The 14,990-nt window shown below is 38.7% G+C and overlaps 1 protein-coding gene across 2 annotated transcripts in view; it reads right to left on the bottom strand.

The window, feature by feature from the left end:
• The window catches only part of GMCL1 (germ cell-less 1, spermatogenesis associated), a 73,921-nt gene extending 60,463 nt beyond the window's left edge, over window positions 1–13,458 (bottom strand). The window contains exons 1-3 of one of the 2 annotated variants that reach the window (XM_077134465.1): window positions 12,978–13,458; window positions 7,039–7,162; window positions 831–927 (exon numbers count right to left, since the gene is read on the bottom strand). In XM_077134465.1, coding sequence (XP_076990580.1) covers window positions 831–927; window positions 7,039–7,162; window positions 12,978–13,237 — 481 coding nt within the window. In that variant the 5' untranslated portion in view covers window positions 13,238–13,458. The remainder of the gene's footprint in view (window positions 1–830; window positions 928–7,038; window positions 7,163–12,977) is intronic. The other variant, XM_077134464.1, reaches the window with a different exon arrangement.
• Between the last annotated feature and the right edge of the window lie 1,532 nt (window positions 13,459–14,990).

Below are 14,990 nucleotides of genomic sequence, written 5' to 3'. Positions count from 1 at the left end.
AACTCTTAAGAACCTGCTGTGACAGCTAATATCACTCACCTACCCCAAAGTACCCACCAAGTCATTCTAGTTGTATGTGACTAGACTAGTTGTGTGTGACTAAACTAGGTGAACTCTCCACCTAGAACAACCTCAGACATTCATGTCCAGCCCCTACAGAGCCATCCAAGTCTGTCCATCCTTCTCTCCACTGCTACTCTCATACATGCCTCACATGGCATGTTTTGTACATATCCTTAAATTTTCTCTATGCCTAGGTACTGGGAACTTCTGCCTGAGCTACCAACAAGGGGAGCAAAAGGAACACTAGAATAGTAGTTATATGAGCAATAGAATGATACAGGTTCACTAATTGCTCTGAAATCCATAAAAAAGCCCTTAAGTACTCTGGGTCTTAGCTTCCTCATCTAAGGACCCTAAGCTCTAAAACAAGATTCTGTGATTCATGCCCTTATTGTTTTCAAAAATGATCTTCAAACATAGGGAACAATCAATGAATATTATTTACCAGCTTTTCTATATAGTTAAAAAAAATACTTTTCTTCCTTCACCTTATATCCTCCATATTTTAGGTGAATATATTAATAAAGATAAGTAAACAAACAGATAAAGACCATGTGACCAAACAGATTACAGAGAGGTAGGATAGAACTAATAAACTATGGAGTAAATTAATATAAAGTTATTTCCTTAGGATGCTTAAACAGAACTTTTTTTTTCTTTTTCTATACAAGATTGGAAGAAAATATTTTTTATTTTATTTTGTACCAAAAAAATAAAAGGTTACACTTTAATGATTTCTGCATAATAATAATTACAGTAGTGATTACCTTCTATATCAATATTCTGATCAGGAATCTCCAGTTCAATTATATTCATGCTGGATTCTTTCCAAGAACCACTGAACATACTAGAAAAGTAGCCAGACTTAAAAAAAAAAAAAAAGTCAATGATTATCTAGTACTTTTTGTGCCCTCTAAATTATTTTCCCTATTTCTAACTTCAGGCAATGGTTCTTTCAAAATTGACCCACTATATTATTTCAAGATAAAGAGAATTGCCAAATATGAATTTAGGAGAAAAGAAATGAAAATAAGGACACTACTAGATATATCAAAATATACCTAATGCTTTCTGTTAGAAACAGTATAATTTTATAAAGACTAAATTCTTATAGTACTACCTGAACTGAATTCCTATATTACTATTTGGACCTCATAAGCTTTTCAGTTAGTTGATACATGAAGGGTAATTAAGCTTGGTCATTGCTTCCTTTAACAAAGCAATTTCTGTGTATACTATACATATATGTTTTCCTTCTCAATGAGAATCTAAACTCAAGTTTAGAATCTGTCATATATTTATATACCTCTCATAAACACGATAACACAAAGTGGATACATAATAATATGCTGAAAAGAGGAGACTAAAAGTCCTCAAACAGTTGAATCCTTATGTATCTCACTGCTTATAAAGGGTCAAATCAGTCCCCTATCAGTCCTAATTAGAAGAACCGCAAAGAAACCCCACAGAAAATCCAAAATTCATTTTATCTAATCAGAAAAGTACAAAATGGACCTGAAATGTTAGAGTGGATGAAGTCTTTAGTTACCATCTAGATAACATATCTAATAATCAGAATTACTTTGGACTGGATCAAATATTAACTAATATACTTTTTAAAATACACTGAATACTCATAATATACAAAGTACTGTGAGTATTGCAGTAAACAAAACAGACATTGTTTCTGTTCTCAGAGGGCTTACATTTTAGCATGTGGTTTGCACTATAATCCATCTACTCTCTCTTGGGAGGGAAATAAGAGGGATTCTCACCCTCAAATAAACAAGACTACTTTCAGAGACAGAAAATGAATAAGATAAGGACCACATCCTCAAGTAGAGATCAATATTCTGATATATTCTCTGGGTTATATACTTCAAGTCAAAGCAAACATGCTTAAAATAATTTAAAAAAAAAAACACTCAAAATGTTAGAGAATCAAAAAAAATGTTCCTACTGAAAAATCTCATTCTATATCATTCCAATAATTATTCTTGAACAATGAAGAAAGGCTTCATAGGATAAGAATTGTTCTGTTCACTGCTCTATCCTCAGTGCCTGGACCAACTAGCATATAGTAAACCTGGTAAAAGAATAAATGAAATATTTGAGCCATTAGAGCAACATTTCCTTCTATTTTGAAATTTTTGAATCTTTAGGATGGGGTACTGACAGGAATGTTGTCGGCACAGAAATCAAACAGGAATACCAGCTAAATGATTTAGTCTATATATCTTTTTTGGTCTTGCCTTTAATCGGATGTTTGAGGGGAGAATGAAGAGTTAAGTATCAAGAACTTTCCACTCACATTCAATCTTAACTATAAGACAACAATTCAGATGAATTTATCCAATTAAATAATCATATACCAAATAAATTCAGTAATCCTGATTATTAAATATATTTTCCCTTTTATCAATAGGTACCAAAATAAGCATATTACAAAGTAATGACAACGAGGTAAGAAAACAACTACGAAAATTCAAAATTTCTTTTCTAGGTGAAACAAATTTTTCCCTAACAATATTCACCAATAAAAAAAGTAAAATATACTAAAAAAAAATCAGATCAGAGGACTTAAACAACATACTGTATTGTCTAGGTAAAAGATGCCATGAAGCTTCCAGGTCAAGATGGCGGCTTAACAACGTGCACATTTTAATTCGTGCCCCAGAACAACTACTAAATAACCAGAAACAGTACAGAACAGCTTCTGGGGCCACGTCAGTGATGAGACACACAGCGTACCCCAGTCTGGACCAGCTGGAACAGCTGTGAGCAACCCCCCGAACCGTGCGCCGCTGCGCCCCTCCCCCACCGGCCGCTTCCCAGAGGGGAAAGGAAAGGACTTTACCAGCATCAGGGACTGGGCACAATCAAACGCCAATTGTGGAACTAATTAACAAATTCTGACTACTAAAAATAGGCCCCCAGCTTAGGTGAACCTGATCAAAGCGGAGGTTGCTCATTTTTGCCCCTGCACCAAGGGGGCAGGACTGACAGAAAAAGGGGAAAAATAAAAAAGAAGGAAACAGAGGTTTTTGTGGCTGTGTATCTACAAAGGCTTGACTGCCTCTGGATACAACGGCAGGACTTTTCAGGCTGCAACTGCCCCAGGCATAGGCAGAAGTGAGCTCTTTTGGGGGCTTGTCTGGAGCCTGTGCCTTCCCCAGGGGAGGGGTGAAGCCCAACTCAGGTGGAATCCCTCCATCAAGGAATTCAGACACCAGGCCTTGGTAATTTGAAGCCATTAAAACCAGCCTACAACCTCTCCTCTGTCTCTACTACGCCCCCAGCAGGGAGAGTCTGCCAAAGTTAAAGGTACCACATCATCTTATGCTGGTGGGACCTGCAGTCAGACAAGCGCCACACACAGGGCAGGATAAGAAAAGCAGAGTCCAGAGACTTCACAGGAAAGTCTTTCAACCTGCTGGGTCTCACCTTCAGGGAAAACCGACGCAGGTGACTCTTTCCTCCTGATAGGAGGCCAGTTTGGTCTGGGAAAATCTGGCTGGGGTCTATAATATCTAAGTAGACCCTCCTAACTGTGTGTGGGGGAAAGGTACCACACAAGCAGGGCAAGAAACTAGAAAACAAGAACTGAAAAATTCTCCTCTGTTAAACAAAACTTAAGCTAAAGGTCCAGATAAAGCTGAACGGAATGTCAAAGAACAGACAGAAAACAAATTCATCCAGCAAGAAAACCCTAAATAAAAGAAGTGAAAGCAATCTCCAGAATAAACTAATTAAGGTAATTAAATGCCTAGACGCCAGCAAAAAAATAACAAATCACACTAGGAAAATTGAAGATATGGCTCAGTCAAAGGAACAAACCAACAATTCAAATGACATACAGGAGCTGAAACAATTAATTCAGAATGTACGAACAGACATGGAAAACCTCATCAAAAACCAAATCAATGAATTGAGGGAGGATATAAAGAAGGCAAGGAAAGAACAAAAAGAAGAAACTGAAAGTCTGAAAAAACAAATCACAGAACTTATGGGAATGAAAGACACAGTAGAAGAGATAAAAAAAACAACAGAAACCTACAATGGTAGATTTCAAGAGACAGAACATAGGACTTCAAAACTGGAGGACGGAACATCTGAAATCCGACAAGAAACAGAAACTATAGGAAAAAAATGGAAAAATATGAGCAGGGACTCAGGGAATTGAAAGACAATATGAAGCACACGAATATACGTGTTGTGGGTGTCCCAGAAGGAGAAGAGAAGGGAAAAGGAGGAGAAAAACTAATGGAGGAAATTATCACTGAAATTTCCCAACTCTTATGAAAGACTTAAAATTACAGATTCAAGAAGTGCAGCGCACCCCAAAGAGATTAGATCCAAATAGACATACTCCAAGACATTTAATAATCAGAATGTCAGAGGTCAAAGAGAAAGAGAGGATCTTGAAAGCAGCAAGAGAAAAGCAATCCATCACATACACGGGAAGCCCAATAAGACTATGCACAGATCTCTCAGCAGAAACCATGGAGGTGAGAAGACAGTGGGATAATATATTTAAATTATTAAAAAAGAAAAACTGCCAACCAAGAATTCTATATCCAGCAAAACTGTCCTTCAAAAATAAGGGAGAAATTAAAACATTTTCAGACAGAAAAATCACTGAGAGAATTTCTGACCAAGAGACCAGCTCTGCAAGAAATACTAAAGGGAACACTAGAGACAGATATGAAGACAGAAGAGAGAGGTATGGAGAAGAGTGTAGAAAGAAAGACTATGAGTAAAGGTAAAAAGAAGGAAAATTAGATATGACATATAAAATCCAGAAAGTAAAATAGTAGAAGAAAGTACTACCCATGCAGTAATAATACTGAATGTTAATGGATTAAGCTCTCCACTCAAAAGACATAGTCTGGCAGAATGGATTAAAAAACAGGACCCATCTATATGCTGTCTCTACTCAAAGGACACGAGGCCAAGGACACAAATGGACATTTACACACCAATGTTTATAGCAGCATTATTAACAATTACCAAGAGATGGAAACAGCCAAAATGTCCATCAACAGACAGTTGACTAAACAAACTGTGACATCTACATAAGATGGAATATTATGCAGCTGTAAGACAGAATAAAGTTATGAAGTATGTAACAACATGAATGGACCTTAAGGACATCATGCTGAGTGTGATTAGCCAGAAACAAAAGGACAAATACTGTATGGTCTCACTGATATGAACTGACATTAGTGAATAAACTTGGAATATTTCCTTCGTAACAGAGACCATCAGAAGATAGAAATAGGGTGAGATATTGGGGAATTGGAGCTGAGGGGATACAGATTATGCAACAGGACTGAATATAAAAACTCAGAAATGGACAGCACAATACTACCTAACTGTAATGTAATTATGTTAAAACACTGAATGAAGCTGCATGTGAGAATGATAGAGGGAGGAGGGCTGGGGACATAAATGAAATCAGAAAGAAAGATAGATGGTAAAGATTGAGATGGTATAATCTAGGAATGCCTAGAGTGTATAATAATAGTGAAATGTACAATGTACAAATTTTAAAAATGTTTTTGCATGAGGAAGAACAAAGGAATGTCATTATTGCAGGGTGCTGAAAATAGATAATTAATACTTTAAAATGTCACCTTATGTGTGAGACTAAAGCAAAAAAATGTTTATTTGTTACAAAATTTATATTTTGACTAGAGCATTTCCTAATATAACTCATGTAGATAGTTGATTGAATATCATAAGTACTTGGAATCTCAGGTAGGACATGAGATTTTGTTGGTTTGCCCAGAGTGATGCCCCGATGAATCCCAGAGTGATTTGATCAGTGACTGGAAAAGTATTTGCAAGCCCCCTTCGGGAAATGGTGAGAGTGGGGAGAAATTCAACTTTCCCAAGTTGAATTCTTGATATTCTCACAAGCAGTGTGGACAACCAAAGCTATAAGCTGAGCCCCCAGGCTTGGGGTTTGTTCACATGAAACTTAACCCCACAAAGGATAGGTCAAGTCTACTTAAAATTTAGGCCTAAGAGTCACCCCCAAGAGAGCCTCTTTTGTTGCTCAGATGTGGCCTCTCTCTCCAGCCAACATGACAAGCAGTCTCACCACCCTCCCCTTCTCTGCGTGGGACATGACTCCCAGGGGTGTGGACCTTCCGGGCAATGTGGGACAGAGATCCTGGAATGAGCTGAAACTCAGCATCAAGGGACTGAGAAAAACCCTAGAATGAGCTGAGAATTAACATCAAGGGATTGAGAGAACCTTCTGGACCAAAGGCAGAAGAGTGAAATGAGACTAAGTGTCAATGGCTGAGAGATTCCAAACAGAGTTGAGAGGTTATCCTGGAGGTTATTCTTATGCATTAAGTAGATATCACCTTGTTGTTCAAGATGTAGCGGAGAGGCTGGAGGGAACTGCCTGAAAATGTAGAGCTGTGTTCCAGTAGCCATGTTTCTTGATGATGATTGAACAATGATATAGCTTTCACAATGAGACTCTGTGAATGTGAAAACCTTGTGTCTGATGCTCCTTTTAGCTACTATATCAACAGAAAAGTAGAACATATGGAATAAAAATAAATAATAGGGGGAATAAATGTTAAAATAAATTTAGTTTGAAATGCTAGTGGTAAATGAAAAGCGAGGGGTAAGGGGTATGGTATGTATAATCTTTTTTTTCCTCTGTTATCGTTTTATTTCTTTTTCTGTTGTCTTTTTATTTCTTTTTCTAAATCGATGCAAATGTTCTAAGAAATGATGAATATGCAACTATGTGATAATATTAAGAATTACTGATTATATATGTAGAATGGAAAGATATCTTAATGTTTTGTTTGTTAATTTTTTTTAATTAATAAAAAAAGTTAAAAAAAAAAAAGATCGCCATGAAATGTAATAAGAATATAACTTCAACAAGTATAAGAGTCTTTTAAGTGGCTACCTCTGGTTACTCAAATGGAAAGATAAAACACTTACTTGACATAAATATATTTTGTGTAAGCTCCACTGTTCTCCTAGAGCACAAATCTTAATGTCGCTATTTTCACCATTCAAAAACAATGTTTGATAAATATATTTGGATGTACTCTTCAATTTTTTCCTGTTAAAAGAAAAGCACGTTACATATTTATAAAATGGAATATTTTATTGATCTTTGCATATAACTCAAAATACTTTTGTTCAATTGCTATTAAATAGAGTCAGCATGGTTTTGTGTAAAAGGATGGGGGGATGTTATATATTCACATTTGTACATATATGGAAGAGTATATAAACGAAAAATAACTGTTATCTCTGGGATACTCTTATTCACAAAAGGTATATTCATTGTACATCTTTTTATAACTTTTGATGTTTGAACTAAGTAAATTACCTACTCAGAAAATTTTTTTAAAAGTCCATATTGTGGTTTTTACTTATTTTCTTATTTAGGAACCAGCACTATGAAGGACCTCAATGTAACTGTGATAATACTGCTTTGCAACAACAATTGGAGAACTAAAAATCTCACCTACACAAGTAATTTATATTTAATCTTAAATTATTCTTACAATACTTAAAACATGATTTTCATTCCAGAAGTTATTTGCATCCTTACATCAGAAGTTTTCAAAACTATGTTCCAGGAAGAAGTGTCTCAGAGGCTACCAAGGGGAACTGAGGGGATGGGTCTCTGGGCACCCCACCCATCTTCACCCAGAGCAGCGTTGCATATTATATCTGTAAACATACTGAATTTCTGCCTAAGAATTAATGTAAAGAAAAAAACTGTACGATCTAGTAAATAAAAAAAGACCTTAGGCAGAGGCCAATCAGCATCTTTAAAATTCTTGGCCAATTCTGACTGCCTTCCTAGTAGTTACATTTAAAAAAATGCTTTAAAAAAATCGAAGTTATTGTTTCAGATTGAACACCTCTTCCTAAGAGACAATAAAAACAGCAGATGCTTTTGTGGCAGAGACTTCGGTTTGAATCTCATCTACACCACAGCTCAGTTCCCCATCTGTAAAAAGAGAATATTAATAGTTTCTACTTCTTTGGGTTATTAATGAGAAATAAATAAGACAACGTAGCTTCCAATTCACGATAGCAGAAGGAGCAAATGTTGCATTAAAAAATTAAAAGTTCAAAAAGGAATAGACCCACAACAGCACAAAAGGGTTTATCACCTGATGAGAAAATTCTACAGATCTGAAGTTAGAAAATAAAGTTAGAATACGTTATGAAGGGCTGGGATGGAAATTGGAGTCTTTCTGCTCTTCACAACCTGGGAGGGCAGGGGGATGGGGAGGTGGCCATTCAGAGAAACAACAGGCAGAAGTAAGAAGTGATATGGAAAATGGGAAACTTGTTCCCCTAATGGCTCTCCCTACTCTCTATGAACCTAATACAGATAACCCTGACAAAAAAGAGTCGGAGGCTTTCCATAGGAAGAAACAAAACAAACCTACTAAGAAGATCTAAGGTTTTTGTATAAGGGTTGGCATCCACGATAAAGCATCCCTCATTCTAAGGACTCTATAGCTCCCAGCCCATTCACCCTAAGTCACGGCCCTCAACCTGTGTGCCAAGGCACCTGGGAGCACCACAGCAAACTCAGAGAGGCATGTGGAATGCTTTAAATTTGAGGGGAACACAGGAACATCTTTCAGATGTCATGCATTCTACTACTATTAAATAGTTTGGCCCTAACTATGATATATTTCTTTTGGACCAGGGCTGTTATAAAAAAATTATTAAGCCATCAGGGGTGCTGTATACCAAGAAAGTTCAGATATCTACTCTAAAGCAAAATATTCAACCAGCTAGTAGTCAGTCTTCCTAATCTAAGAAGAAGCTTGATATTCATTCAAAGAAGAGGCAACAGAAATTGATCTAGTTTCTTAAAACAAACCAGCTACCTATCCTTAAATATAAGTGGACACCCAGAGATCACCCAACATAAAGAAAATTAGCAGCAATAAAGACCATAGCAAAAAAGAAAAATTGGCCCCTGAGAAAACACAAATAAAAAAAAGTAGTACACCCAGAAATGACTACATTCATAAAATAAGAACATGATACTATGATTAAAAAATAACTCAGAACAAGAAAGAAAGAGTTCTTAGAGACTAAATATATGGTTTCTTGCTTTTTAAATTTTTTTTTATTGTATAACACAACATATATACAATGCAAAGAATGAAAAAAGCAATAGTTTTCAAAGCAGTCTTCAACAAATAATTTCAGGACAGATCCCAGAGTTTGTCATGGGCTACCATAACATCATCTCAAATTTTTCCTTCTAGTTGCTCCAGAATATTAGAGGTTGGAAGGAATAAATATTTTTTTTATTGTCACAATTGACTTTTTTTTTCTTTTTTGTGAAAAACGACATATAAACAGAAAAGCAATAAATTTCAAAGCACAGTGCAACAATTTAGTTGTAGAACACATTTTAGAGTTTAATATGGGTTACAATTTCACAATTTTAGGTTTTTACTGCTATCTGCTCTAAGATACTGGAGACTAAACGAAATATCAATATAATGATTCAGCAAAATCATACTTGTTTGTTAAACCCTACGTTCTCTGTGTAACTCCACCATCACCTTTGATCTTTCTATTCCACTCTTCAGGGGTATTTGGGCTATGCCCATTCTAACTTTTTCATGTTGGAAGGGGCTGTCAATAATATGGGGTAGGGAGATGGAACTAGTTGATGTTCTGGAGGGGCTGGGCCCTCTAGGTTTTAGGACTTATCTGGTCCAGGGACCCATCTGGAGGGTGGAGATTTCTGGAAAGTAATCCTAGTGCATGGAACCTTTGTAGAATCTTATATAATGCCCTAAGCATTTAAAAAAATGGTTTCTGAACATTAAAGGCCATAAGAGGGGTTGAATGAGAAAATTAAGGAAATTTCCCACAACATAAAGCAACAAAGACCTAGAAGAAAGAAAAGAGACAGAGGTGTAACCCAAGACATATAAATTCTAATTAAGAGAAGTTTCAGAAACAGAAAACCTAGAAAAGAGATAAAGGAAATTACGGAAGAAATTAGTAGAAGAAAATTTCCCCAAACTAAAGTAGTACATGAGTCTTTACATTGTAGGGATCTACCATGTACCAAGGCCATTAAAACACCCTCACTTAAGCACATTCTAATTAAACTTTAAAACCAAGGGGAAAAAAAATCCCAAAACTCCCAGAGACAAAAGTCACCTAAAAACAACAGAGAATTAGATCAGCATCAAATTTCCCATCAACACTGTGGGCTAAAAGACAATGAAATAATATCATCAAAAATAAAGAGAAAAGTTATTTTACATCAGATTTCCACACTCAAGGGAAAGTGTGGAAATCCGACACATTAAATTCATAATTCAAAAGTGACACATTAAATTCATATTTAGATATGCTCAAATTACCCCCTTTTAAATCCTTTCTTAGGAAAATATTTGAGGATGTAGTTCACTAAAATGAGTAAGAAAGAAAACATAGGCTGCAGAAAACAGTGGATCCAATCCTACAGAGTACTATTAATTCAGCCTCAGGAAAAGAGTAGACCCAGAAAGCAATGGATCCAGATTGGAATAGGGCAATGGAGAAACATTAGGAGGGCAGTCTGGGATTTAAAAGAGAAGGACTCCACATGAATGTGTTTGAAAGAACAAAAAAGTCTGAAGATATGATGAAAGAATATTATTCTTTTGTCAGCAAGGGGAAAAAAACAACAAAAGAAAACAGAAACCCTAGGAAAATGAAAAAAGCATTAAAAAAAAGCACTGTTGAAACAAGGAATTAAACAAAAACAGCCTAATTTTAAACACTTGCTTGTATATAAGAAAAATAATCCATTTAATCGTGAGGTTAGAAAATTCCCTCTAGAAGTAGCCAATGGGTTGTGACACTGGATGCACGAAGTATGACTTGTAATCCTAGCATACTACTTGACTCTGTAGTGAAAAAAATTTTCATAGTTAAAATGACAAATATAGTTTACTGGATTTTAATTTTTAGAGACAATCTACGAACAAAACACTCAAGATGTGGTTACAGAACAGTATGAATTTTAAGTCTTGCTAACGTAAAAGTAAAAAATGCAGCTGACAAAAGTCCAGACAGTAAATAGTTTGAGGTTCGTGGCCCTTATGGCCTTCAAGTAAGCTGTGAGCACTCCAATGGGTAGTTCCCTGCTTGCCAGCATCAACTTACCACACCTCCCAAACTTCCCCACTATGTGTGGGCTACAGTCACACACCCTTCAACACTCTTTTCAATCTCAGCTTGGGGAGGGGATCTTATTCCAGGTTTGTTTCTTCATTGAGTATTTTGCCTCAGCCTTAGAAGTAGTGACTGTTCCCTATACTTGCTATCACTTTTTCTTAGAGGTCTCTTTATTTATTAGCAGTTAATTTCTTGATACTTATTAATAACGTTTAAACTAAATTTTCTCTGTTCAAATTACTGTATAGTTTCTATTTTTCAACTAGATCCTGACTGCTTTATTTAGTTCAAATATTACATTAAATATAAATGGTCTAAACATGAACCAAAATGACAGAGATTGCCCTATTAGATCAAAAAAAAAAGGAATACTCAAGTATATGTTGTCTACAAGATATTTACTTTAAATATAAAGATGTAGATAGGTAAAAACAGAAAGGACGGAAAAGATTTATCAAACACTTTTCAAAAGGAAGTGGCTATATTGCCAAGGATAAAGAAAGACATTTCATAATGATAAATAATTATCATTAACAATATTTACAGAGTGCTTGCATGTGATGCACTGAGCACTGTATGCAATTTCATTTATTTGTCAGAATCTATAAGGCAGATAATAGAATTTCCATTTTACATATGAGGAAATATAATATCTTTATTCTATTTAAAAAGAATTCAGAATTTGAGCTCATAAAACTATACAGCACTGGCTTCCCTAAAAGGTTACTGTATTCACAGTAAGGTTCTATTTTTATAAATAAAACCCAGTGAAAGGTTTTATAAATCAAACTATGGAAATTAGTTCTCTGTGAGTGAATTATGACGGTTTTTTTTGTTAACCTTTATTTCCACAATAAATATGTAACACGTGTTGCAAAGATGCTTTTAAATTAAATCTTCTCTTTTTTTTGGCATGGGCAGACTCCAGGAATCGAACCCGGGTCACTGGCATGGCAGATGAGAATTCCGCCACAGAGCCAATGTTGCACCACTCTAAATTATTTCATTTTCAAAACTTTCATTTTAAATTTACAATTATGGGACCCCACGGATAAATATATATATTTTTAACAGAGAAACCAGGCTGTTAAAAATATACTCTACTTAAAAACTACATTCTAGTACACAAGTAAATATTCCACTTGTCAACTCTTCAAAGAAAGGTTTAACAAGCTGCAGCACAGCCTTAGACTACCCACAGGCAATTACTTCAAGTACCAGAAGTACTTCTGAAAGAAGGGAACCCTGGTCAGGAACACAAATACACTATTAAACTTCCCAGGTAAGGAGAACTCCTGCGTGCCATCATTTCCCCTTCACCGAGTGGGAAACAAAAGGGGCGCCCATCGCGGACTAAATTAACATCTCTGAACTATTTAAGGCAATCGGATGCAAAACAACTCATTGTGCTGACACCCACTCAGAGACGACAGCATTAAGGAAGGCCAGGCAGTCAGTCGTCTCTAAGGTTTACTGGCTTGGCGTTCCTCAAGCTCCTCCTGGGGCGACCCCACCGGCCTCAAGGCGTCTGCGGTTTGTGAGACAAACCCTAGGCGTCTCCCAAGACGCTCCCGATGCGCCTCGGATCTGCCGGCGTCTCCAGCTCGCTCCCGCCGGCTCCCACATCTCCCCTGCGGAGGGCACGTCAGCTCCTCCCACGCCGGGCGGCGCACGGGCGCCAACAGGTGCGAGCGCGGCCCCCCAGGTACCTTCGCGGGGTGTTGAGGAGCCGCTGCTGCTCGTCCCCTTCCTCTTCATCCTCCTCCGTCTCGGAATCGGGATGGCAGTAGCAGAAGGTCCCGCTGCTTCGCTTGCGCTTGCGGTTGCCGGGGCAGTAACAGAAGCCGTGGCCGGCCGCGTCGCCGCCAGCCCCCGGCCGCCGGGCCGAGCCCCCTGCCCCGGAACCCGGTTCCTCCGGGGCTCGGGCTCCCCCGCGGCGGCGCAGCACTCGGCTGCTCAGCGAGCCCATGGGCGACGGCTCCCCGGGACTTCACGGAGCGCACCTCAGCGAGCCGAATGGAGAGGGTGTCCCGCCATGGCCGGGCCGCCGGCGACCTCCACCCAGCCCCGGTGCCTACACGGCCACCTTCTCACGCGCAGCCCCAACCGTTGCCGCGGACGATACCGCCTCCATCCTCCGCCCCGCCCATGGCGTCTGCCGCGCCGCGAGCCTGGACAGCAGAACCTCGCCCCCTCGCTTTCGCAACAAAGCGCGGGCCGGAGGGCGCATGCGCGCGGCGAGCCTCCGGAAGAGGCGGGGAGGGCGGGTGTAGCAGGTGGAGCCTGCGCAGTGCGGACGAGGGTGGGAGGTGGGACACGTGTACCTTGAAGGGTGGTTTTCGGACTGCGTACTACCTGGTTTCTCATCCCACTCGGAACTTTGGGGCAGGACTAGTTTTTAACCTAGTGTTGGCAAGACCGGGGTTCCACGTCATTCTTTCTGCAAAGTTTCCTTGAGCTCCAGATGCTCACTGGCCTCTGTGCTAGGCGAGAGGCGAAAAGACGGTGCTATCAGAGCTACTCCTTGAATGAGCTCTCCAGGTCATGGCTTCGTGTGGGGAGGAAGACTGTAGATCCCTGAATGAAGTCTGTGCCGAGCCCCTAGATGTCCTCGACAACAACCGTCCGCTGCCTTAGAGAGAAAATAAAGTCAGTGGGTTAAGGCAGGAACCTGTGCTGCTCTCCTTCCATTCCAGCGTTAGTGGGACGTCTGAGTAGTTTGCTACCGGGACTGTCAGGACTTAAAATGCCTTCATAAGGCCGAAGCAAAATTTACAGTTGTGTACTTGGAGTATACATTCCTTGTTATGAACTTTGGATAGCCAGTTTTCACTCCTGACTCCTTCCTACTTTTAAAATATATTTATAATGGAATATTTAAAATAGAATAAGACACTTACGTACCCACCATCAGCTTGAAATTTTAAGTTATGTTTGTGTTCTTTTTAAGTAGAATATATGTATACAGAAGCCCCCTGTTATCTCCTCTCCATCTCATTCTGCCACCCTTCCATTATCCCACCTTTTTATACTTTTACTACCCAAATGCATACCCATAAACTAAATTCTGTATGTCTAAACCTGTAATTAAATGGAATCATACCACGCCTATCACCCTACACCTTTCTCCTTTCAAAATTATACTTTTGAGATTTATCTAGTTGATAAATTTCTAGTTTGCTTTCATTGCTCATTGCAAGACTAACTCACCATTTGTTTAGCCATGTGCAAAAGATTCAGCAATTAGAACCCCAGAAGGGGATTTGCTAGGAACTTTCCTAGCAAATTATCTATTACCAAATTGCTCCCTGAAATGACTGTACCAATTCACAATCCCATCGGCGGTATGTGTAGCTTTCGGTATCTGGTGGACTGGTTCACACCTGAGAAATGTGAATAGTGAGAGGCTGGCTGGGACAGCCTGGGGTGGCACAGTTGGGGCTGCACTGGGATCACCCTGTGCCTGGAATCTGAGAGTGTAAAGGATTTGCAAACGTTTCCCTTGGTGCACATGTGGATCACCATGAGAGCCAGCAAGGAATTATCTTAGATCTTGCCCAAGTGGCCTGGGTGGAAGGGCAAACATATAGCAGAGAGAAGTGAAAAGCATCACTGAATCTCTAGGGACTCAGAAGGGATAAATGACCAGCTAGACAACTGCCAAAGGAGCCACAGGTGAGTGGTTCCCTGGTGATGGGGTTGACAAAGGACCTATGAGAATG

The sequence above is a fragment of the Tamandua tetradactyla genome, chromosome 17 (genome assembly GCF_023851605.1).
Source record: "Tamandua tetradactyla isolate mTamTet1 chromosome 17, mTamTet1.pri, whole genome shotgun sequence".
Lineage (NCBI taxonomy): Eukaryota > Metazoa > Chordata > Mammalia > Pilosa > Myrmecophagidae > Tamandua > Tamandua tetradactyla.
This window is presented reverse-complemented; position numbering and strand designations above follow the sequence as displayed.